Raw genomic sequence first — 23,893 nt, forward strand, 5'->3', positions numbered from 1 at the left:
GCTTTGGAGACGCGGCTCCGGCAGTCCCACCCGCAGCCAGGGACCCATCTGATCTATCAGACATCCGAGGACAGCAGAAAGCGGGCTTGGCCCGGGACCACACTGGACAAGCCCCTCTCCTGTGGGTCTCACAAGCTTTGCCCTCCAAGAGCCAATGGCCAGGCTTCTGCCTGGAGACCGTCCTTGGATATCAGCCGGGAGTGACCTTTTCACACAGCTGCCCATCCGTCCCATTTATCCGGTGGGGCAAGGTGATACCAGTGCAGACAGGAAATCTTATCTGGACATTTCTTAATCTCTGAGAGTGTGGGTCACGTACATCACAGATAGGACTCGCTTCCTTCCTCTCTCTCTCCTCTCCCTCCTTTCCTTCCTTCCTTCCCTCCTCCTCCTCCTCCTCCTTCAGGAGTCTCACTCCGCCCCCCAGGCTGGAGTGCAATGGTGCGATCTCGGCTCACTGCAACCTCCACCTCCTGGGTTTAAGTAATTCTCCCTGCCTCAGCCTCCCAAGTAGCTGGGATTACAGGCACCTGCCACCATGTCCAGCTACTTTTTGTATTTTTAGTAGACAGGGTTTCACCTTGTTGGACAGGCTGGTCTTGAACTACTGACCTCAGGTGATCAGCTCACCTCCCAAGTGCTGGGATTACAGGCGTGAGCCACTGCACCCAGCCTCCTTTCCTTCTTTCCATCCACAAATATGTCTGGAGCTCCCAACCCAGGTACTGAGATCAGGCAGTGAACACACACAATTCGTCACTGTGTGTGATGGACTGTGCCAGGTGGAGGTGGTGGCCAACAGCAGTGAGTGGACAGCGGACGACAGGGGCTCCCATGTGCTATAAATCAGGTGGGGTGGGAGTTGCCATCTGACCAGGTGTCTAGGGGAGACCCTGTAATGCTTGGGGAGGGTTTCGGGAGGAGGGCAGAGCCAGCGCGTGGCCGAGGCAGGCTGTGGGCTGCAGCTCAGTTCGCCCGTCTCTGTCCACCTTGGGCCTGACCCCGTGGCCCTGTGACCCACTTCGGTCAGTGGAGCTCCAGCAAATCGGAGGCAAGCAGAGGCTCACGGAGCAGGTGTGTGCACGGCTTCCTGAGGACGCCTAACCTGGGGCCTTGGGGATGAAAAACTGCCTGGAGGCAGGGGGCATGCAGCCCTGCCCCTGCTGACCCGCTGGTGGGTGGCAGTTGCCAGAATGAGCCCAGGTGAGGCCAGAAGAAAGGCTGCCCAGCCGACCTGTGGAAGCTTGGCCTGTCGTCAGCCCTTCTGTTTTCAGATACCAGCTTGGGGGCTGTTAGTGACACGGGCGTGGATGGTGCAGACGAACGCGGGTAAGCGGAGGTGGGGGCTGCGCACAGCTGCGGGACGCAGTGGCCGTGCATCTGGCACTGCTGGGGAAGCTCTTGGCACTGGACCCAAGGCACGACGAGGAGCCAGGAAACCTGTGCGCCGCAGCAAGCTCGGCCCGGCAGGACCTTGAAAGCGGCCGTGGCCTGTGTGGTTGGTCCTTGGCGATACTGCAGGAAAACCTGTTTGGTTTTCAAGCAGAACTTAGGAGCAGTATGTGAGAGCGTGGATATGCCAGGCTGGAAAGAAAACTGCTGCAGGTTTCCACTCTCTCTCTTCAGAGAAAGATGCCTCAAGGGAGCCCTGGCCTCAGAGTGAGGAGCTGGTCCAAGGTGTGGTTGCAAGACCGCGTGTCTGGCCTCAGGAAGACCCTGTTGCTTCATCTGGACATTGGCCTCCGGAATCTGAAGAGCTCGGCCACACAGCAGCCATGGCTGGCAGAGTGGAGAAGGGTCTGTCCGTGAAGGTTGAAGGGGCCTTGCTCTGGTGGATGTGCCATGAGATGAGATGGAGGGAGGTGGAGACAACACAGTGTGAAGAGGCCCGGGACCCCATGACCTTCACCAGGCTGGGGAGCGACAGGAGGTCCCTGAACGGTGGACTCAGCCGCCTCGAGGAGAGGACACGTCAGTGTGGAACCAGGCCCCAGGCGGCTGGGCTAACAGTGCAGTCACTGTCAGGGGCAGGACCCGGGGTTGGGAACCACCTGTCTCCTCCCAGTTCCCGACAGGGGCATCGGTGGCGTTTGTCCTATGTCCCGTGCCCTGCACCCTGAGGCATGGGCATGCTTCACTGGAGGAATGACTCGAGGGCCTCAGGCACGCCTGGCCCTATCTAAATGTCAGGGCCCTGGGCCTGAGCCTGACGCTGAGACACAGTGAGACTTTTGGGGAGACTTTCGGAGGAGGGAGTGTGCCCTGCATCTGGGTGGAATGTAAATAATTTGTGGCCAGAGAGCAACGGTGATGGTTTTAAAACATGGCCCCGGATCTGTGACACACCTCCACGTGGGCGGGGAGACCCAGGCCCTGTCTTGGATTTTGGCTCTGGGACTGCTTGGCCGGAAGGATGTGCAGGGAGCCACACCATTTCGGCTCCCAGCCCAGTCCTCGAGAGGCCGGTGGCGTCTGGGTCTCGTCTTTCGGGGCCTTCGATGTTGGAACTCAATCACCATGTTGGGTGGAAGCTCACTTGGAGACGCCAGCCCCAGCAGATGCCACGGGCGGCAGACGAGCTGTGCCCAACCAGCCCTGCCCAAACTGTAGATCTGTGAGCAAAAGACATGATTGTTGTTCTGAGCCACTGAGGGCTGGGGTGGTTTTGCATGCAGCCAGAGATGACTGAGACAGAAGGGTGGGAAGGGTGGGAGATGGAGTCAGAGAGAGGCAGGGCCCCAGCCGCGCCAGGCCCTGGGGGGCGAGGAAGCACCACCGTGTGACTTTGACTCCGCAAGCCTCGCAACAGGGGCCCAGGTCAGTGTGGAAGGCGCCAGCCACGGTGTGCGCTTCTCTCCTCACAGAGAGAGCGCCACTGCCTGGCATGAGGCCAGCAGTTCACAAACGCCATCTCACTTCTCATCACAGTCCTGGGAGCTCTCACTGAGCCCATTTTACAGACAGGGGAAACTGAGCCTGCATCTGTGAAATCCAGTTGGGCTCAGGGAACCACAGCTCCTTGCCTGGAATTGACCCTCCGAGGGAACTGCTGGGAGCCAGGGCTGGAAAGGGTCTTGGTGGTCACTTTGTCCATTTAATGGATCGAAGAACTGAGGCCTGGAGGGGGGCTGCTGGTGACCAGCCTGAGGCCTCTGGCCCCCAGCTCAGGGCTCTGCTGCTCCTGGGTACCTCCTTGTGCTGGCAGAACACATCTGCCCCCTCCTTGGGCCCAGAAGCAGCCCTGGGGTTCTCTCGGGCAGTGCAGGCCAAGGGGTAGTGTGTTCACCTCCCTGTCGTGCCCCGGGCCTCGGGGAGGACCAGTTCTGCCTCCTCTCCTCATGGCCATGCAGCTGGTCAGTGAGACAGACACTGCACTGGGGAAAGGGCTCTGCCTCCTCTCCTCAAGGCCACGCCAGCTGGTTAGTGAGACAGACACTGCATTGGGGAAAGGGGCCGTGGCCTTGGGAGCCAGGCCAGGGCAGACCTGGAAAGACAGCCACCCCTGGGCCTCAGTGTGGCTGTCCCGGGGCTGCGATTTACCCAGAAGTGGGGACTGCCTCCCGCTGCTTCCCAGCTGGAACCTGGTATGACTTGCTTGCTGTCCTTGCCCTGGGAGGGGGAGACACTGGGGCTGGAGCCCCCAGCTTCAGCTGCATCTCTGTGGCCCATATGTGGCACGTGGGCAGGACTGAACTCCCCATGGGCTCCAGGGCCTCCAAGTCCCATCACCTCAGAGGCGCTTCAAGGAATCGCCACATCAGCCATCCACACAGTTACTGGGACACAGCCCCTTCCCCGGGGCTGACCCTCTCCATCCTCCTCTTCCCACTGTGTGAGCCCGGCCATCCACACAGTTACCGGGACACAGCCCCTTCCCTGGGGCCGACGCTCTCCATCCTCCTCTTCCCACTGTGTGAGCCCGGCCATCCACACAGTCACCGGGCTATCCACACAGTTACCAGGCCATCCACACAGTTACCAGGACACAGCCCCTTCCCTGGGGCCGACCCTCTCCATCCCCCTCTCCTCACTGTGTGAGCCCGGCCATCCACATGTCTTCTTAGGAGACCAGATGCTTCAAGGTGTAGGAGCGTGTTGGAGAGCCTGCTTTCAATAGTGAGTTTCCCGGTAAACAGTCCCTGCATCTGTTCCCTGAGGAGGGTGTGCCCCCATCCCGCGGAACCCCCGACCCTGCCCTGCACACCTCCTCTCTGTGTGGCGGGGTGAGGGGATGAAGCCGGGCCTGCCGCTCACCACTGGCACCCTCCTACCCTCCCTCCGCTTCCTCGCCCCACAGGCTGAGACCCAGGGGCAGGCACCTGGCACGTGCTCCCCTGCCTGCGTCTCCTCCACGGCTGCCCACTCGCTCTGTCTCTTCAGCCTGGCCCAGGGCACCCACTTCTCTTCTACCCCACCTCCCCAGCGGCTTTGGGGTCAGGCCTTGGAATCTGGCTGTGGATGTTGGGAAATAATGCTGCTTTCTATGGGAGCTCTCTGCATATTCATGGCCTCCCCGCCTCCCCCTGCTGCTTCGGGGCAGCCCATCGGGGGTGCTGGCCACAGAGGGACTCTGCACTCTTGGGGTGAACTGGGCCTCAGAATCCTGGGTGGGAGAGACACAGTCCCCAGGGGGAGGGTTGGTGTGGACGGTGGCCCTGACTGTGACCAGGGGGAGGGCTGGTATGGAGAGTGGCCCTGGCTGTGCACAGGGCCGGGCCTCAGTGTCCACTCCCTCTGCAGAGGTCCTCGCGGGGCCTGCACAGCTCACGCCCAGTGGTCCTCTGCTCCTAGCTCAAACACCTGTCCTTCAGGGAACCCTGCAGGAACTCTGCAGCACTCGCTCCTGTGGCTGTGCGAGTGGACTGGCAGGCACCTGAGTGTACCCCGGGGCTGAGCAGGCGTGTGTGTGTGGGCGTGCGTCTGAGTGCCCCAGGTGTCCGCATAGCTGAGGCTGTGCTGTGTGCACATGTGCAGTCGAGGGCTTCCTGCCTGTCTGTCCCCTTTAGTGTATGGAGGTCCCGGGTGTGCACGTGGATGGTGGGCAGGTCGGGTGGGTGTGGGGCCGGCAGGTGTGGTGCCTCTGGAGGCTGCAGGCGGCCGCCCTGCCCAGGTGGAGGCCAGGCCCCCTGGCCAGGCGAATGCTGCCACCTGGTGGCCAGGCGGGGGCCATCCACGCCTTAGGTCTCCGGCCACACGGTGGTCTCAGGCCCCATAGGAGGAGAGGTGAGTGTCTAGGGGCAGGGCTCACTCCTGGCAGTCCCTGAGCAGGGCCTCAGATGGCTCAGAGCAGCAGCCCTCCAATGTCAGCCCCCGAGGCTGGTGGGAGCGAGTGCCCAGCCCCGTCCCAGAGCCGCTGACCCAAGTGGGGCACCCTGGATGCTGCTGGCCGGGGCCCTGCCTGAGACACGCTGCACTGAACAGGAGCAAGTGTCCCAGACTGCAGACCTGGCGGGATCTCAAGGGTCTTCACCCATGAAGTCCATGGGACCGTTTCACATACCGAGCCCAGACAGGCAGCCCCGTGACCCACCGCTGACCCAAAACACCAACTCAGAGCCCTGTGCGGGGTGCAAGGTCCTTTCCACGCCCTTCCCTCCAACACCCATCTACAGCCCTCCTGCGGGGCCTCCTCACTGGAGAGGAAGCCAGCCGCTCACCCGCCAGGCATCGTCCCCGTGCCAGACCAGCACCTGTTCAGAAGGCCCCGCCTGGGGGCTGCGTCTGCGTTTCCCTGAGCTAGGCTCCTTGCATAGTGGGTGGACTATGTGAGCAAAGAGGGAGGGCAGATGGCCTCACCCCCACTCACCAGCCCCTCCCGCAGGCAGGCCTGGCCCAGGCTGCCTTGTGGCTTTTGCCACCATCAGGGCCTGGAAGACCCAAAAACCAGGGTCCAAGCAGAGAGCCACCTGGGCAGAGGACAGCAGGTGTGAGGGGAGGGGCCCGAAAGGAGGGAAGGGGCCTTGTGAGGGCCTGGAAACAGTGCTCCTGGCCAAGGGAACCCTGCAGGCAGGGGCCTGGCGGGTGGGGAGGCGGCGGGGGTGGGTGGGCCACAGCCACAGACCGCAGGTGAATTTGCCGTCTATCAGGGAAGAGGGGCACCGTGTGCTTGGACAGAAGTGGTGAGACCCTGGTAAATGTCTCATTTAGGAGTTCCGCTTCCCATGGAAGAGGGGAGGAAAGACAGCCTGGTGAGGCAAGGAGGGCTGGGGACTCCTCTGAGCAGCCTCCTCATCTGCCCAGAGGCCTACTGTGACCCACCCTCACTGGGGAGGGTCACTTGTTCCCCAGACACTGGGATCTTTGAGGGGCTCTGTAGGACACAGGAGGCTGGGTGGGGAGGGTCTCCTGGTTCCACTCCTCCTGCGGCCCTGGCCCCTTCCCTGCGTTGCCCCCCTCGGTGGAGCCACTCTGCTCCCTGAGGACCCCATCCCAGAGCCAAGAAGCTTTGGAAACAGAGGGGAAGACTGAGGCATCGCTGCTGGCGGCCTCATGATCTTCGTGTGTTAACAAGAGGGAAGGTGTCGCTGCCCTGCTGGGAATCATTTGTAAGATCCCGCCCAGGTCCTGCTGGGGTCTGGAGCTCCCCATGTTCCCAGCCCCTGCAGCTGGCATGACGCATCCGCCATCCACCCGAGAGCAGGGCTTTGAGGTCAGGCACTGCCCTCCCCACGCCGGGTCCCTTAGCAGACGCCCTCACGGTGTGAGTTCCACCAGCAACAAGTGGAAGGCAGGGGAGGCCCAGCGCCCACCTGGGGGAGGGGTGAAAGCTGACCAAGTCCAGCAGCCAAGAAGATGAGAGGATGCGGTGATGGTCAGTGGCAGGTGCTTCCACAGAACATTCCAGAAGACAGTCTCAGGAGAAACCTGGAAGGGCACACGAGGGAGCAGGCTTTGAGGCAGGGACATGTGAACACTTGCAGGGACCAGCGTGTGGGAGAGAGGAGGGGACAAGGCTGTCTCTGTGTGGGTGAGGGGGCCTGGCTCCCCAGCTTGGGAGGGCTACATCCTGGCATGTGAAGGCTGGAAAACTCATACCAGACGGGTGCCAGTGGGGAGGCCCAAGGGTGGCAGAGACCACGCCCCACACCGGCCCTCCCTCAGCCTAGCCCCATCACTCCCTGGGCTTCTGACGTGGGGGAGGAGTGCCAGGGCACCTCAGCCTCCCCTCTGTTCTTCCTCAGGGTGAGGGGGGGCGTCAGCGAGGATGGCTGGGGTGGGCTTGCCCCTTTCTGGAAAACCTGGGCCAGCCCCCACTGCTGAAGGGGTGTGCTTAGGACACAGCCATGGCTGCATCACTGGGTCCTGCACAAGGCCCCACAGCCCTGGCCGGGCACTTGGCCCACGGTGGCCTGAGAGTGGCAGCCGGTGCAGACACCCTGGGAACCAAGTTCTGAGGCTCAGGGAGGTGCAGGTGAGGGGTGGGCGACTGGCGGGAGGACAGACGTCACACAGCTGGAGGTTTTCTGCGAAAATAGTGGGAATATATTTGAAAAGACAAGTCACTATGATGTTTACAGTACAACCTCAGGGCCCCTCCGTGCTTGGTTTACGACACTCCGGAGGCAGGAGGCATTTTGAACGGCCCATAACACCTTCCAGAGAGGCAGTCTGGGCCTGATTTGGTCTCTTTCAAATATCAAAATAAAAACTTTTGTCATACACATTGCACTCAAGATAAAAACTAAACAATAGATCAAAACAAACCATGGATCTTCAAGATACTTACGGAGAGAAGGAAGCCCTCCCACCCTTTGACCCACCTTCACAGGCACAACTCTGAGAGGACACGTGCGTCCTGGGCCTGGGTCAGGTCAGTGCACGAGGCTGCCCTGGCTGGGGCAGCGGCTCTGCGGCCCCAGCCCTGAGCATCCCCGTCTGGCAGCACAGACCTCGGGCTTGCAGCCTGGCAGGGGAGGCAGGGAGAGCGCCACCACGTGGGTGCCCGTGCCCTCAATGCAGCCGTGGTGGGGCCTCCCTGACTCCGTCTGTTCCACCCAATACTCCCATTAAAAAAAAAAAATCAAGGAAGCCTGTATTCACATTACAACATGAAAATAGCACCAGAAACTTCAGAGTAACATTGCAGATAGGTGGAGCCCAGAACTCCGTACAGCAGGGAGGCTCTAGAGGGCGGCCATGGAGGCTGGGGTGTGGGGGGTGAGAACGGGGAGGGCCCGCAGGAGCTGGCACAGGGCCAGTTTCTTCCCAGTTCCATACGGGAACCCAGTTCCCAGGGTCAAGGTGCGCTAGAGATGGGCTTTTCTCTGGCAGCGCAAATGGAGGCTGGCATGACCCTGTGGTCAGAGGGAGGAGGCATGACCCTGTAGTCAGAGGGAGGAGGCATGACCCTGTGGTCAGAGGGAGGAGGCATGTTGTGCTCTTGGGGGACCAGGCGGCTCAGAAGCAGCTCTTCTAAGTAGTGAGCACTGCCTTCCCCAACGTGGTTTCTAAGGTCACTTTGGAATTCCAGCAACAGCAGCAAGACTAAGAGGGAACCTGCCACCATCCCACGGCTGCCTCAACTTACTTCCCTTCTCCATATGGGGAACGGGAGGGTGCGCAAATCTCCAACCATTGGCTTCTATGGTGTCGGTGCCAACAGGGCGCAGGGGTGGGGGTGGGGGGATGGGCTGCTGTCTCTTCAAGTACTTGGTACCAAGAAAACAGCTGTATGATCTCAAAGGGGCTGCAGTGGCCCCGTCTTTCACCCGCAGCCTTCCAGCAAGAAAGGGAATGCTGCCTACCCTGGGCCCTGTTCAAAGCGTCACAGCCTCAGCTCTGACATCAAGAACTGAGCAGTCGCACAAGAAGTCAAGTGGCCACAGAGTGAACCATCTCAGGGAGCTGGAGCTGGCCAAGGAGGCAGGCCCAGACAGGAACCCCCAGCTCCGCTCCCAGGCTCTTGCTCCTAGAAATTACTCAGAAGCATCTTTCTTTAAAGGGATTTTGAAGCCAGTTAGTCTCTGCCCAAAGAGCTGGCTGAGGAGGTCATTCTGGGCCTCGGCCGTCCGGTGGGTGTGTGGCTCGGCAGGTTCAGCACCGTGGACAGCTCTGCCCCTCTTGGGGGTCCTGAGCAGGGGTCTCCCCTGGGGGAAGGCCTTGTCCAGTCTGTCCTTCCTGTGTGTGTGGCCTGGCTCTGCCTTCCGCTGCTCTGAGGGTGGTGGCCTGGGTTTGTTCTGGCTGTTGGGCTTGGTCTTGGTCGGGAGCACTCGGCTGGGAGTTGCCTGCTTCCGAGGGGTACGGGGGGGCTTGTCAGGGGCCGAGGGGGCTCTCCCAAAGCCCCCCACACTTTCACTCCTGGCTGGCCCTGGAACCTGGCCCTTTTTCCTCTTCATACTGCTTTCTCCCTTCTCCTTGGGACCTGGGCTCCCGCGCGGCCCCTGCTCACCAGCTTCCCTTGGCCCCTTGGTGCAGCTCTTGGCTTGGGCTCGATGGGGGAGCCTGTCTGGTGCAGGGCTCCGGCTGGGGAAGCTGGGCTTGGCTGGGGTGGTGGCTGTCTCGCTCTGGAGCTGCCCGCTGGCTGGCTGGGGCTGGCTGCCACCTCCCGTCTTCGTGCTGGGGCGAGGGCTTCCACTGCCCTGGGAGCTGGGGCCTGGTTTGGCTTTGGGGGTGGCGGGCTTCGTCCCATTCTCTGTGCCACGGGCCAGCTCTCCGGGTGCCAGGCTCCCCACTGCCTTCCTTGGGTGCACTGGGAACTTGGGTGCTTTGCTGGGGGTGGACGCTGCCGACCTGTCCTTTGACGAGCTCTGACAGCCCGAAGGCTTGGTGGTGCTGCCCTTGTGGAAGGGGCCTCCGAGCCCCCCCTCAGACACCATGTGGCTTGAGGACACCTCCTTCTCTTTCTGAAGCAGGGTGTGATCTTCCTGGAAATGGTCAGGGGCACATCTGCCATGGGCACCCGGGGCCCTGCGTTTCCCTGAGAACAGGAGAGGAGCCCTCTTTCCCTCCGCATCTTGGCCTCTGGCCCCCGGCCGCGGCAGAGATGCCCCCAGAGGGAGAGCTTGCTGGAGAAGAGGCCTGGGGCTGCCTGGGGAAGCCTCGTTCTCTGGCCTCTTCAGGGCTCCGCCCAGCGCACACTCCCCTCTGCCATCAGCCAAGGCAGCTGGGAAGGGAGACAGAGACGGCGGAGGACACTCCCGACGGTCGGATGGCAGATCGCAACCACTGATCATGTGGGTCACGGGGTCTACAGGCCTCTCTGGGGTCTCAGGCCATCCCTTCGTGGTGCTGGGAGCCACCTCCGGGCAGAGGTGGAGCAGGGCTGGGAGGGAGCCCTCTGTCAGGATGGGACTGCCTCCCCCGGGAAGAGGCTGGTCCTCGCTGGGCCCGGGGGCACTGCCGGGCATGGCCACCTTGCGCCGTTTGCTGGGCAGTGTGCCCTCGAGGGCCCGGGCCTTCTGCCCTGGCGCTCCCGGCCTCCGCACGCCGCGGAACGTGAAGGGCTGCCGCCCTCTCCTGAGGTGCTTGTCCATGTGGCGGTCGAACTGCTCCTTCTTAGCGAAGGTGTAGTTGCAGGAGCTGCAGGCGAACGACTTCTTGATGATGCGCATAACCGTGGCGCAGAGCTCGCAGGCGTACAGCGGCGTGTGCTGCAGCTCCTGCCGCTCCCGCAGCCCGTGCGCCCCGCCCAGGTGTGCCAGCAGCTCCCCGTGCTCGGGGTAGACCCGTGGGCACCGCGGACACAGGTAGACGCGCTGCGGGCTGTGCACCGCCAGGTGGCGCTGCAGCTTGAAGGGCTTGGGGAAGCGCTTCCCGCAGTGGTGGCAGTCGCGGGACGGGTCCTTGCAGGCCTCGTGCACCGGGGCGGCTTGCAGGAGGGGCTCCCCGCCGGCCCCGGGGTCGGGGGACGGGCCGGGGGTCGTCTTGGGGAGGCCCGGGCTGCCGGCCGGAGCGGGCTTCTCGCAGGCCGCAGGGCTGCCGGCGCCGTTGGCAGAGGCGCTGTCTGGTGCCGCCGCCCCCTCGGGGTTGCTGGGGGTGCTGCGCGCTCGGGGTTTCGCCCTCTCTCCGGGGCTCTCTTTCCCGGCTTCTCCCTCTTTCCCCGACGGGTCTCCCGGGCTCCTGGCGGCCTTGCCCACGGAGCGCTTGCCCCTGTGGGGTTTGGGCACGGGTTCCATGATGCTGTTCAGAAGGTGGGCAATGGCGCTGCTGCCCTCCAGGCCTCTGGGCAGCTCCCCCAAGGACCTCCGCGCCTGCCCCTTGCGGGCGAAGCGCACGGCGTGCTCACGCAGGTGCTCGTTGTACATCCAGACGTCGGCCACCTCCTTCAGACACATGCCGCAGGCCCAGGGCCCCGCCTTGCTCTGCGCGTGCCTCTCCTGCAGGTGCCCCCGCAGCAGTTCCCGCGAGCCGAACCTGCGCTCCACGCACATGTAGCAGGTGGGCGGCGGCGCGGGCATGTGGGCCAGCTTGTGCAGGTCCAGTTCGCCCAGGCCGCGGAAGCGCTGGAAGCACACCCTGCATTTGTAGGAGGCCCGCTTGCCCTTGGCCGGCCGGCCTCTGCCTTGGGCCCTCCCTGCCCCTGCAGCCTCCTCTGTCCTTAGGCTCTGTGGCCCCTGGGAGCTCGCCGTGGCCTCCAAGTCTAAGAAGCTGGTGCTCGGGAGACCCACTGGGTCTTCAAAGGGTCCCAGAAAGCACAGGTCTTGCATCTCAAACTTGGTGCTGAGCACCTCAAAGTCCGCCGCCCGGAGCTGCAGCAGGTGGGCGTTCCCGGGAAGCCCACTGTCACAGCGCTCTCTTTCCAGGCTGGGGGGCTCGGGGCTCACGTCTCCGAGAGAAGAGGAGGAGTCATCGGCAGGGGCCGGCAGCTCCAGGCCTCGCCAAGCCGCTGGGACCATGTGCAGTTCAGGAATGGACTCGGGCCGATCGTCCTCGGGGCAGTGAGAGGGCAGCTTCTCTGCACCGGCTTCCCTGCTGGACTCCAGGGCCCACAGGCTGAGGCCGGGAGCCCAGGGGTCAATGCCAGGCACCCTGCTGCTGAGGAACCCATCCAGGAGGAAGGACTGGGGCAGACCTGCGGGATCCTCATCCTCCCATGGGTCCTCATGGCAGAGGCAGAGGGAACCAGAGTCGCTGAGGTCCGTGGGCAGGCCGGCTGGGCCCAGCGTGGGGCCGCCGCCCTCCTCGAAGCTGGGCTGGGTTGGCAGCGGGCGCTCCGGCTTCTCACAGCGCTTCCCATAGACACGCGGGTTCCTCTTTCGAGTCAAGCGGCCACCCGGAGGGAAGAGCTGGGAGAAAGAGACCTCATCATCAAACAAGCTTGGAGGATCCTCAGCACTGGAGCCGGAGGCATCAGGAGTGGGGCCCTCAGGCTCCTGGACTCCACCCTGGGCATCTGGGTTGTCCGGGAGGCCCTGGAGGCAGCTGCTGGTAGTGCCATCCACTGGAGAACCGGAAGTCTCAGGAAAACCCAGGGGGCCCAAGGCGGGCGTGTGCTCCTCCCAGACGCCTTCCTCTGATCTGCTGTGGGCCCCACTGCTGTCCTCCGCAGGCTTGCTCCCAGACTCTTTGCACACACCCAACGCCTTGGTCTCTCTCGGTCCCCAGAGCCCCCTTGCCGAGGCTCCCTTCTGCCCAGCTGGCTGTTCCCCCAGAGCTGCACCATCCATCCTCCCTGGACGCAGCATCTGATCTCCAGGTGGCTTCTGGACCCCAGTCTCCCCTGCACACAGAGCCTCCAGGTCGGTCTCCGCTGTACCCTCCATCACCCCAGGCCCCGGCGTGGCCAAGCGAGGTGGCTGCTCCCTGTCAGTCTCAGGCCCTCCTTCCACAGAGAGGCAGTGGCTCAGAGGGGCTGCGTAACTGGCCGTTGCAGGGGATGGTCTGGAGCCACGCCCATCTGAAATCGCATCAGAAGAGGCTGGACGAGCGCTCTCCTCCCGGAGCCTTCTACCTCTTGGCTTTCCCCTTTTCTTATTTGACTTCCCCTCTGAGTGGCTGGGGGAGTCCACAGTGGGTTCTCGGCGCCACCTCCGGCCTTCTCTTTTCTCTACCTGTTTGGTATGGAGCTCATCTTCCCTGGCCTGGTCTGATCTGGGCTTGGAGGCCGGAGCCTTCACATTCACCCCATGCTCAGTAGGGCTTGGAGGCTGCAGCTGTTGGCTATGTGGGGAGCCCGTGTTCCCCTGTGTTCTGAGAACCTCCTTTGGGCTCTGGGCAGGCGGTGACTGGGCCACGTGGCTGGGGTCTCCCCGTGAGTGATTTGGTCTCTCCTTCCCAGGCACCTTGTGGCTTTTCTTCCTGGGGGACTGGCACTTTTGGGCTAGGGGCTCCAGAGGCTGCTGAGCAGGTAAGGCCGCTGGGCTTGCCTCCGCGGGGGCTCCCGGGTGTGGCCGGTGCTTCCTGGCCTTGTGCCGGCTCAGGCCCGGCCTGGAGCGGAAGGAGGCTGCGCAGACCTCACAGGTCACAGGTCCGTGTGGAGCTTGGCCCTTCCAGTGGCCATTCTCTGTAGACGCAGGCTTCTTTTTATAGCCACGAGGCCTCTGTTTGAGGTCTTGGGGGCTGAGGGGGTCCCCCTGGGGAGTCTGGTGGGAGGCATTTCTGTGACTTTGGGGGGAGTCAGACTGGAAGTCACTGGCTGTGCTGCTTGGAGCTGTGGTTCTGTCCAAGGAGAGTCCTGTGGAAGGGCAGGTGACCCTGGGCATCTTGGTAACGCCAGAGCGCCCGGCCTCAGGGGTCCCTGGGTCCTCTGGCTCCTTGCTGCTGCTCCCCACCTCAGCTTCCAGGCAGGTGGGGGAGTCTGGCCCTGTACCCTGTAGTGTGGGAGGCTCAGTGGGCACAGCTGTGACAACCTGGTCCTCCCTGTGGCTGAGGCGGGCAGTATTGCTTGGAGAATACGAGGAGTGGCCCCTGGGCATCCTGTCAGGGTTGGTGTGGGGCGGGGCTCCCCTGTTCTGGAGGTCTGGCCCTGGGAGCCCCCTGCCTGCCTGTGCCTCATCTTCGGTGGGAGTGCTCGACAGGCCAGCAGCCCTGATGGCCACGCAGGGGGAGACAGCCCCCGCCAGAGGAGGAGAGGTGGCTTGGCCAGGAGACTCCTGCAGCTTCTCTTTTCTGGAATCCTCTGGAATTCTTAAAGTGCTATCTTTGGGGCTGTCCCTGCCGCGACTGCAGGTTATGGCACTGACGGAGCCAGGATGCCAGGAGGAAGGGTCTTCCAGGGGGCTGCCCTCACCCTGGAGAAGGCAATGAGCCAGGGCTTCCTTGGGATCACAGGGGCTTGTTGTCAAAGACAGGGGAACCACTGGGGGATCCCCAGCTCCAGTATCTGTCGTGGCTTGAACACCATTTGCCTCTTCCAGAGGTGCCCAGGCAGGAGAACAGGCCAGCAGGTGCTGGGGGCCGGGAGGGTCCCTGCAGGATGGAGATACTGGCAGCTGCCCCCCCAGCCCACCTCGGGCCTTGGTGGCACTGGAAGGCGAGGTGGGTGGGTCTTCACGGGGGAGGGGCCCGAGGCTGCAGGGCATGGGGGTGGCTGAAGTGGGTGAGGGGGCGCAGGCGGTCAGGTCCCCAACAGAGGGTGTTGGGTTATCCCCTTCGGCCAGCAGTGGCTTGTTCAGGCCAGCGCTGGACTCCCTCTCTGGAGTCCGGCCCTCAGATCCATTTTGGGTGTAGGCTGCTGTTAAGCCCAGCGCTAGGGACTCCCTATCAGGGGATGGGGGGCTTGGGGTGGGCTGGGCGTCCTCCTGAAGGCTCGTGGCTGCCCTGCTTCCCTTGTGCTTCTCCAGCAGGACTGCACCCTCGGCGGGGCTGGCCAGCACTGTTTTGGGACTGGCACTGACTGAGGCGTGGTTATCCATCCCCCCTGGGCTCCCCCCGTTCTCTGGCTGAAGCTGGTTGCCTCTGCCTTGGCCCTGGGTTTTCTCAGCCTGGCCAAGCAAGCCTTGATGTCCATCTGCCTCCAGCCCCAGCTGACGTCTGGTCACTGCAGGGAGAGTTGTCACCTGCACACCCCCTGGGGAGCCCTGGGCAGGGCCACAGGCCACCTTCCCTCCTTCTACAGTGCCCCCTTTGCGACCTGAGAGGTTCACTCGCCGAGGGCTCTGGGCAGCAGGTGTCGGCTCCTGCAAGCCCAGGATGCCATCTGCACTCTCAGCCGCTCCGGGCCCTGGGAGCGGGAGCTGACGTAGGGGGCTCGAAGCTGGGTCCTGGGACCTCCTGCTGGGGTGGGTGTTGGACACACAAGCAGGACTTGGCACAGGGACCAACCAAGCCTCCCTGCCCCGGGGGGCAGTCAGTGAGGAGGCCCCTGCCGGTGCAAACTCACTATCCTCAAAGTCAGGCCTCCCTGCCGTCGGGTAGCAGCGCCCACCTGCTTTGCCTGCAGAATGTCCCTGGGCAGTATGGCTGTGACTGGCACCAAAAGGCCAGGTGGCATCCAGAGGTGGAGCCCCGTCACCCTGAAATGCCAAGTCAGGGGCCAGATGGACAGCAGGGCTGCCAAAAGCTTCTGGAGCAGGAGTCTCTCGGTGGGGCCGGTCTGCTGTGCTGGGTTCTGGGAGGAACCCTCCTCTCTGTTCACAGGGAAGCGGCCACAGGGAGTCTTCACTTTCTTGTGAGCCGGCGGCCTCCTTATTCTTAGGAAATGAAAGTTCCTGGGCGGGGCTGCACTTTGCTAAGCTCCCGGCATCCAGCTGTGGCCCCGGCTGTTTGCTGGGGTCAGGCAGGCAGATATCTGGGGGGACCCCGCTGTTTCCTTCTGCCTGGGAGAGTCCAGTCTTGGAGGCTCTGGCTTTTTGCACCGGCTGAAAATGGAAGTTGGCTCCCCTGGGGCTGAAAGGAGCCCCAGAAACCAGGTCTTCCTGGGCACAGGGGAGAAGGGTTGCCTCTCCCGGATGGAAGGAGGCTGGGCAGGGCCACGTCCCCCCGGGCCTCCCCTGAACCCCTTCCATGGTGGCCACAGCCGTTTCCGCACCCTCTCGATGTGCGGTAGATTCCCCAACGCCCCTGAGGTCAGCTGCTGAGAACGTGTCCCTGTGGGGCGCAGTGGCCTGGCACGTGTGCGGTTGGGAGGGTGGCTCTGTGCCTGTGTCCAGCTCCACCCGGCCCACAGGCTCAGCTTCTCCAAGCTCTCTCGGGGCCCCATGCATTTCTTTGCTTCTTTGCAGCTGACTTTCTAACTCGGTGACCAATTTCTGGATCTCCAGTTCGTCCTCGGACAGGTGACTCATAAGAGCGACATTACATCCGCTCCCCTTCCCAGGCAAAGGTGGGGCACCGGGAGCCACTCTCCGTTCAGGGGGACACGTCTTACTGAGCACCTTTCCCCCCGAGAGATCAGGAAAATGGCTAGGCAGCATCGGGGATACTTCCTCAAGCAGCAAAAAAGAGGGGTACGGTGGATCTAACGGTGGCGTCTTCTGGGGAGGGTCGGCACATGCGAATGGCAGCTGGGGGTCCCTGTTTGCAGACAGGCTGCCATAGAGGGGTGGGTCGAATCTATCCACCGGCAGGTCTGGGAAAAGGGATGTGGACTCCAAGGTCAGTGGCGACGTGGCTCTGCCTGGGTCCGTTTCAGCCATGCCAGGTGGCCTCTTAGGCAGCTGTGGCTCGAGGGAACCGGCATCCTGGCTATCCTGGCAAAGGCAGGAGCTGCTGGCCGGCGGGGCATCTGTGGCTGAGGGCTTGGGGTGCAGTTCTTCCAGGAAACAGCCAGCCAGGTCTTTGGGTCCAAGGAACAACTCACTGTGGGGGCTGCTGTAGGACTGAGGCCCCTTTTTGGCAACCGGAACCCCCAAGGGGTCTCCGTTAAAACCAGCAGGGTCACAGCCCAAACTGGAGATCTTTGAAGACAGAACACTGGGTTTGGGGCAGGCGGTACTTGAGGGGTTAGCCATGGGTGCCAGAAATTCTCCAGGCTGGTGGGCAGGGGGGTCCTCGCTGTTGTGGGAGACAGGGGCCTGTGTGCACCCAGGACCACCCAGCAGGCTGCCCACGCCTGGCGTTGGTGAGCTTCCGTGGGGCACTGTGTTGGCGAGGCTTCCGGATAACTTGGGGGTGCCGGCGTCATGTCTGCTGGGCTGCGGCTGCTCTGGCGTCAGGAGACGGCGGCTTTCTCCCACACAGGCGGCTGGAGGAGAACGCAAAGGCTCTGTGAATTCTGCGGTGTCTGGGGGTGACTCTTTGGCAATTTCAGGCTCCTTGGCCTCCTGGGGCAAGTCCAGCGATGGGGGGGTTTCCTCTGGGGTCTCGGTGTTGGTGGGGACCTGCAGGGGATCCTTGGGGGCCACTGAGGGGCGATCAGCACACTTGGGGCCTCTCTCCCTGGCGGCCACTCCCGGCTCCAGGCTTCGAGATGGGCCATGGGCCTGAGGGCTCCTGCCCAGGCCTGGGCGAGGCCTGCCTGGCTCCTCGGGGTTCAGGGGGGCTCTGTCCCCGCCGGCTTCCTGCCTCACTGCCTTCCGGGGTATCTGCTGCTCTCCATCCTCTCTGGGACCCGGGGTCGAGTCCACTTCCTTCCTCTTCTCGCCTCGGCACCGCCGGCCTCTGAAGCCGGGGCCCCGCTGCGGAGGCGGCTCGTCCTCCTCGGACTCCGAGGCGTAGTCGTACTCGCGGAGCCTGCGGTCCTCGGCACCGGGCTGGGGCCTCTCCGCCGCCAGGGAGCTGCGCCTGCCCGCCTGCCGCCCCAGCCCCAGCCGCCGGTAGCGCTTGTTCTTCTGCTGCACGATTTTCAGGATGAGCTCCTTGCCCCAGGTGCCGCCCCGAGCCTTCCTCTTCCTGGGGTCCTTCTTGGGGGGCAGCCGGAGGCGCTGGGAGCTCCGGGTCTCCTCGGGGAGGGCGGCGGCTCCCCGAGACTGGCGGGCGGGGTCTGCACGGCCTTCGGGGCCCTGAGTTCTAAGGCCCCGGGGGCGGGGTGGGGGCTGCTCCCCGAGACTGCCCTTCCTCCTGGGCCTCAGGCCGGAGGCTCTGCTGCCCCCGCCCGACCCCTCTGCTGCGCTGGCCGTGCCCAGATCCTTCCGGAACAGCTTCAACTGCTTCCCTCTCCTCTGCTGCCTGCCCTGGCTGGGCGCATCCGCCTCGATGGGGGCCAGACCCAGGGAACGCGTTTTGGGCCTGCCCCGGGCTGGGCCGCCCCTGTCCCCAGGGCGGGGGGCTTGGGGGTCCGGTGTGGCTGCTGGGAGCGGGGGCGGAGCTTTGTTCTCCGGAGTCACCCCCGCCTTGGTCTTGGGGGGGCTGTCCAGTGCTGGGACCTCTGGGCCCGGAAGGCTCCTCGTCCGCAAAGACGTCGATGAAGCTGCTGTCGATCTCGGGGTTGTCTGACTGGTACTCCATGCCGTTGAGCGCCTCCGTGATGAGGCTGTCCAGCTTGGCGTCGTCTTCCATATCCAGGTCCGAGGCGGGGAGCGGGAATGGGGTGGCGGCCAGGCTGGGCAAGAAGCCCGTCCTCAGCGGGTCGTCTTTACCCTCTGCCTGGGCGTCCCCGGCCAACAGGAAGGTCTTCGTGTGGTTGAGCAGGACGGGATGTGCGTCGGCGGGGACTTTGGGGGCAGCGGTGGGCGAGGGGAGTCCAGGGGGGCCTGGGGACCGCTGGTGGCCATCCTTGGCCCTGGCCAGGAGCAGGCCGCAGAACTGCCGATGTGCCAGGAAGGCCGCCAGGCTGCTGTAGTTGCGGTCGCACTGCCTGCAGGTCAGCAGCACGTCCAGCTGGTCCAGGCTGGCACTGCTGAGGGAGAAGTGGTGTGTGGGGTACGGGGGCGGCGCGCGGGGGAAGCCCTGCAGCCCTGCCCGGCCCACCTCGGGGCCCTCGTGGGGGAATGGGGTCTCCTCCAGGCACTGGAAGGCACCCTCGGCTCCCAGCCCATCTGCGGGAAAAGGAAAGGCCTTGGCTGGCTCTGGCTGGTAGTGGGTGGGGAGGGAGTGGGGGGGCTCCGGGGACGGGAAGGGGCTGCCCGTCTCCTGGGGGTGAGTGGGTGGGTGGAAGAAGGCCGGGGGCCCCAGTGAGCTGGGGAGCTGGCTTTCCTCTGAGCTGGGGTTGGCGGGGCTGCTGGACATCGGCGACAGGGAAGAGCAGGTGCTGCCGGCCGTGTTGGTGGCCGGTGACGGCAGCGGGGACTCGCTGGGGGAGGCTCCCACCACCCTGGGTGGGGGCAGGCTGGGTGTCCCGTGGGGTGAAACCTGGGGCTGGGCCACCCCGAAGAACAGGGGCTGGGCTCCAGGGTCTGTCATTCCGTTGTAGGTGAACAGCACCGGGGAGCCGCCTGGGCTGCTTCTCACGGCTGGCAGCTTCTCCCCGGGTCCCGGTGTCTTGCCAGCAGTGCCCAGGGCTCCTTGGCTGCTCCCCTGCCACTCGGGGGCCCCCGCGGGGAAAGGCAGCCGGCTCAGCATCTCCATTCCATGGGGGCTTGGCCCAGTGGTCGGGAGCACCTGGGACCAAGGCAGGGGGGCACTCTGGGGCAGGCAGAGCCGCTGGCCTGGGCTGGGCTGGCTGTTAAAGAACACACTCCTGGTGGCAGCCAGGGGGCCCCTGGGAGGTGTGGGGTAGGGGGCTGCTGTGGGATCCCACAGCTGGGGCAGCCTGGCAGGTGGGGGCCCTGGGGCAGCCAGCTCAGTGTCCAGAGGCCCCGGGCTGGTGTCCACCCCGCTGGCTCCGTATGCCTGCCCTGGAAAGTGCCTCTGGGGTAGGGAGCTAGGGGGCCCTCTTGTACTCCCCAGCCCATCCTGGGCTGAAGGTGGTCTTTCGGGCAGGATTTTGGTCAGGCTCTTGTGCAAACTGTCGGAGAAGGGTCTCGGGGCCGAGTGAGCAGCTCCAGGGGGAGAGAGGGCACCACTGAGGTTGCTGTGGGGGTTGAGGCCACCTGCCTGGCCCTGGTAGCAGGGTAGGGGTGAGGGCGCAGGCTGGGTGGGCAGCGGGTAGGCAGGGCCCGTGCCCACGGCCTCCTCCGGCCACGCTCCCTGGGGCTGGTGGAAGGCAAACACCAGTGGCCCATCGGTGAATGCGTGCCCAGCCACATCCGCAGGGAAGGGTTTTGTGCTGGCCCCATGCAGTGCCGGGAAGGGGAACTGGAAGGAAACTCCCCTGGGGCTGCCGCCGGGCCTGCTGCCTTTGGGAATGGGCTCCGGCTCGGCGGGGGGAGCCCCGAAATTAGCACCTGGGAAGCTGTTCTCAGCAGCGGGAGGCCAGGAGTCGGCCCCACTGGCCTGGAATTCGGGATAGGAACCGGGCCGGAGGGGGCTGGTGCCCCTGCTCTCGGGGGGCCCCGGGGCTGGGGGTCTGGGGGTGGCGCTTGGTGAGGTATAGTTGGTGGAGGTAAAGCTGGAGGGTGTCTCCTGGAAGCACCTGTGGAAGCCAAGCTCTTCGGCGGTGGACTGGGCCTCAGTCCTTGGGAGGCCCGGCCTGAGTGGAGTTCCAGTCCCAAGGGCTCGGGGGGCCTCCGCCTCAGGGAGCTGGGCAGCCTCCAGCTGTGGGTTCTCTGTTGTCTCGTCCAGGATGGGCTTGGTCCTCGAGCTGGCGATGCTCAGACTGTAGCACTGCGGGGGGCTGCCCTCTGCCCTGCCCGCCAGCCTTGAGGGAGCCTGCAAGGGGCTTCTCCCCGGCGGGGTCTGGGGGCTGCCCCCATTCCCAGGGGTGCTGCTCAGGGCCTGGCCTCTCAGGGGTGGGGGCTTGGGCTCCCCATCCCTGGCCTGCCTTGGCTGGACCTCAGGGAGCTCCATGGCCTGGGCCCGGCCGCCAGCCTCCCTGGCATCCTTGGTGGTCCTGCTGGCTGGGGTGTTGTCCTCCAGTGGGGGCTGGGAGGGGCGCCCCAGGCTGCTGGCAACTTGGCAGGGCTGCAGGTCTCCAGTCATGGTGGGGGGTGGCGCTCCTCGGGGGCGCTCGCCAGGCATGGCCCCTCTGTCCTGGCGCTAGGACGATGCAGCTGTCCGAGTGGGGCCCCGGGTAGTGGGCTGGACGGCCATCCTCAGCCCTCGGTGGGCCCCAGGGAAGCCTGCGCTCATGGTCCTGAGTGGAGCCTGGAAGGAAAGGTCAGGGGTGAGTGGGGTGGAGGGGCTGGGCGGCCCTCGCCTAGGCGGGGAGCTTCCAGGCTCTCCATGCGAGCGTGGCTGGGCCGGAAGCAGAAGATGCTACGTGCAGCCATCACAGAAACTCTGAGCTTAGAAGGGATGCTCGGCTCGGCCCCTAGGAGAAGCAGGAAGGGGGAGGGCACCCCGCCAGATGGAGCAGGGATCCTTCCCCATCTCAGGGAGAAGAGGGGCGGTGGAGCGTAGAGAGCGAGTGGAGGGGGAGGCAGTGGGGAGCTTTCTGGGGTGTGAGAAGGCCGCTTACAGCCTCAGAGCAGTCCTTGGCCAGGCTGTGGAGAGGACAGGCCCCTGTGTGGGGCACAAGCTCCGGGCCTGCAGGAACTGCCCCAGGGCAGGATCCTGGGAGCGTCCAGGAGGGCCCAGGCGGATGCCTACACCTGCCATGGGGAGGGCCTTGCGGCAGGAGGCTGCGTTGCAGGACGTAGGGAACTGAGGCAGCAGAGGCTCAACCTGAACCTTCTCCAGGCCTGGGCGGCTGGTTCTGAGCGGAGCCTCCCCTGCTATCAGCCAGGGTTTCCCTGCCACCAGGTCTCACAGGGTAACCTCCAGACCCTGCTCCGGGAAGCCCCCAGCCTCTGGACGGTTCTGGCTCCCATTCTGGCACATGCCAGATGTAGCAGGGGCCGCCCACCCAGAGGAGCCTGGCCCCTTGCTCACCCGGGGCTCGCTTCACGCTGATCATGTCTGTTCTCATGTCATGATATACAGGACTGTCCTCTGTGTGGACAGGACTCAGACCCAAGCCATGGGCTGTGGCCATGCGGTGCGCAGGCCGCTAGGTGTGGGGTCCCCTTCTGACCTGCCCAGCAGGGACCGGGCATCCTTTTTTTTTTTTTTTTTTTTTTTTTTGACGGCGTCTCGCCCTTCCCCCCCGGCCGGGGGGCCATGGCCGGGTGTTCCCCCTCACGCCAGCCCCCGCCCCCCGGGTTACGCCATTCTCCTGCCTCGGCTTCTCCCGGTAGCTGGGACTACCCATGCTTTTGACTGGTTTTGTATTTTTTTAGTAGAGACGGGGTTTCACCGTGTTAGCCAGGATGGTCTCGATCTCCTGACCTCGTGATCCGCCCATCTCAGCCTCCCAAAGTGCTGGGATTACAGGCTTGAGCCACCGCGCCCGGCCCCGGGCATCCTTTACACAGGAAAGCGAGGAAGGACTCAGCCCTTGTGGGCATCATCCTTGCCACTGACCCCTGGGTCCTCATGGCAGGCCCAGAGAGGCAGATGACTTGGCCAGGGTCACACAGCCAACAGCAGAGCAGCTGGGAGCTGAAGGGACAGGCCTCAGGCCTGGAGCGCTCTCAGAGACCCTGCTGCCTTTGTGGAGTCGGGGGGCTGCCTCCTGCAGTCACAGGACCCTCCCACCGGCTTGAGCTGGTGGTATCTCACGCCCCTCCAGAAGTTCCCACACTACAGCTGCCTGGGAACTCCTAATGCAGAGGGTCGCAGGCCCTCTGTCCCCAGCACGAGACTGGTACCTACGCTTCCAGCCGGCTCTTCCTGCTGTGCCCGGGGACTGCCTGCACCGGGGGAGGAGGGTCCTGCCCAATTTGGGCCAAGGTCTCCAGGGTGGGCGAGGTCCCAGCCTGCAAGCTCCACATCACAGCACCAAGAAGAGTCATGCCGGGTGGGGGGCCTGGGTGCCCCTTCCTCCTCTGCCACCACCACTGAGGTACCTCCTGTCCCATGACCCCAGGAGGAGTGTCCCTTTCCCTCTTCTGGGCTTCACTGCCAGGGGGCAAAGGCCTGGGAGTCCTTGGGGCCAGGATTCACAGGTGAGGTTTGTTGAGTGAATAAATGACGCTGGGCATCTGAGCACCTTCCTGAACTGCCTCCCTCATGCTCATGGTGGCTCAGAGGTGATCTGTGATTGTCGCCCTGGATTTATGGGTGAGGAATCCAGGCACAGAGAGGTGGGGAACCCACTCAAGGCCTCAGCCAGTGTAGGCGGGGTCCTCCTGGGAGGGCTGGCTCCTAGCCCTGCACATCTCCTGCCCTGCACTGGGCTTAGCCGTGTCCTGCACGGCTCAGACACCCACTGGGGCCAGGCTGCAGGGGGTAGGAACAGCAACAGCCAGGCCCCACATGAAGCCCAGTCCCACATGTCAGACCTCCTACCCATGGCCAGAGTCCTCCAGGAGGTGATGGAGGAGGAGGGGGCTCAGAGCGGGGGCCTCAGCCCAGATGGAACATCAGAAAGGCTTCCTGGGGGAGGTGGCTTTTACTGAGTCCTGGATGTGGAGAGGAGTGTTGAGAACACAGCTGTGCCCAGTGGCCTTTGTCAAGGAAAGGAGTTGGTCTGATGTATCAAGGGAAGGAGTGAGGCCTGCTGGCTCAGCGGCTGCCATGAGGAACATCAGGTGACACGCCCACCTGCTGGCTCAGAGCTGTGGCTGGAAGCCCTGCCCAGCAGGCCCCAGGAGATGGCTCTCGGGAGGCAGTGGGCAGGCCCGATTACTGTCCTGAGAGGGAGAGGAAGGCCGGGCGGGTGGGGGTGGAGGGGGCCTCAGGACCATCAAGACCAGAGCATCTCTGGCCAGCCTTGGCGCAGGCTGCTGCCTCTACATACCTGGGGAGTCGGGGGCCCCTCAGCTGGGTCACCGCACAACTTCCTGAGGAATGAGAATTTCTTGGCTGCAAAGAAAATGGAAAGCATGTCAGGACTGATGTGGTGCCTGACTCTGGGCCAAGAGCCCCGGGAGGAGCAGGTGGGAGGGAGCAGCTCCCGGGCAGAGCCGGCTGCAACCTCAGGGCACCAGGAAGCCACCAAGGGCCACCGGGAGATGGGTGAGCTCCTCCCAGAGGTCAGCGGGCAGCTCAGCCGGTCTGGGGGACCCCGAAGGGTTTGGGGGTCACCTGGCTGCCTCAGCCGCAAGTTTGATGGCTA

At 64.1% G+C, this 23,893-nt stretch overlaps 1 protein-coding gene across 1 annotated transcript; it reads right to left on the minus strand.

Annotated features, from left to right (window-relative positions):
• Positions 1 to 7,459: 7,459 nt before the first annotated feature.
• ZNF469 (zinc finger protein 469) lies at positions 7,460 to 23,671 on the minus strand. The gene is given in 3 exon segments (XM_021932279.2): positions 7,460 to 18,164; positions 18,166 to 20,940; positions 23,576 to 23,671. Coding segments are annotated over 2 exon segments (11,898 nt in total). The 5' UTR covers positions 20,815 to 20,940; positions 23,576 to 23,671; the 3' UTR covers positions 7,460 to 8,915.
• Between the last annotated feature and the right edge of the window lie 222 nt (positions 23,672 to 23,893).

Source organism: Papio anubis, chromosome 18 (genome assembly GCF_008728515.1).
Source record: "Papio anubis isolate 15944 chromosome 18, Panubis1.0, whole genome shotgun sequence".
In the NCBI taxonomy this organism is placed as follows: Eukaryota; Metazoa; Chordata; class Mammalia; order Primates; family Cercopithecidae; genus Papio; species Papio anubis.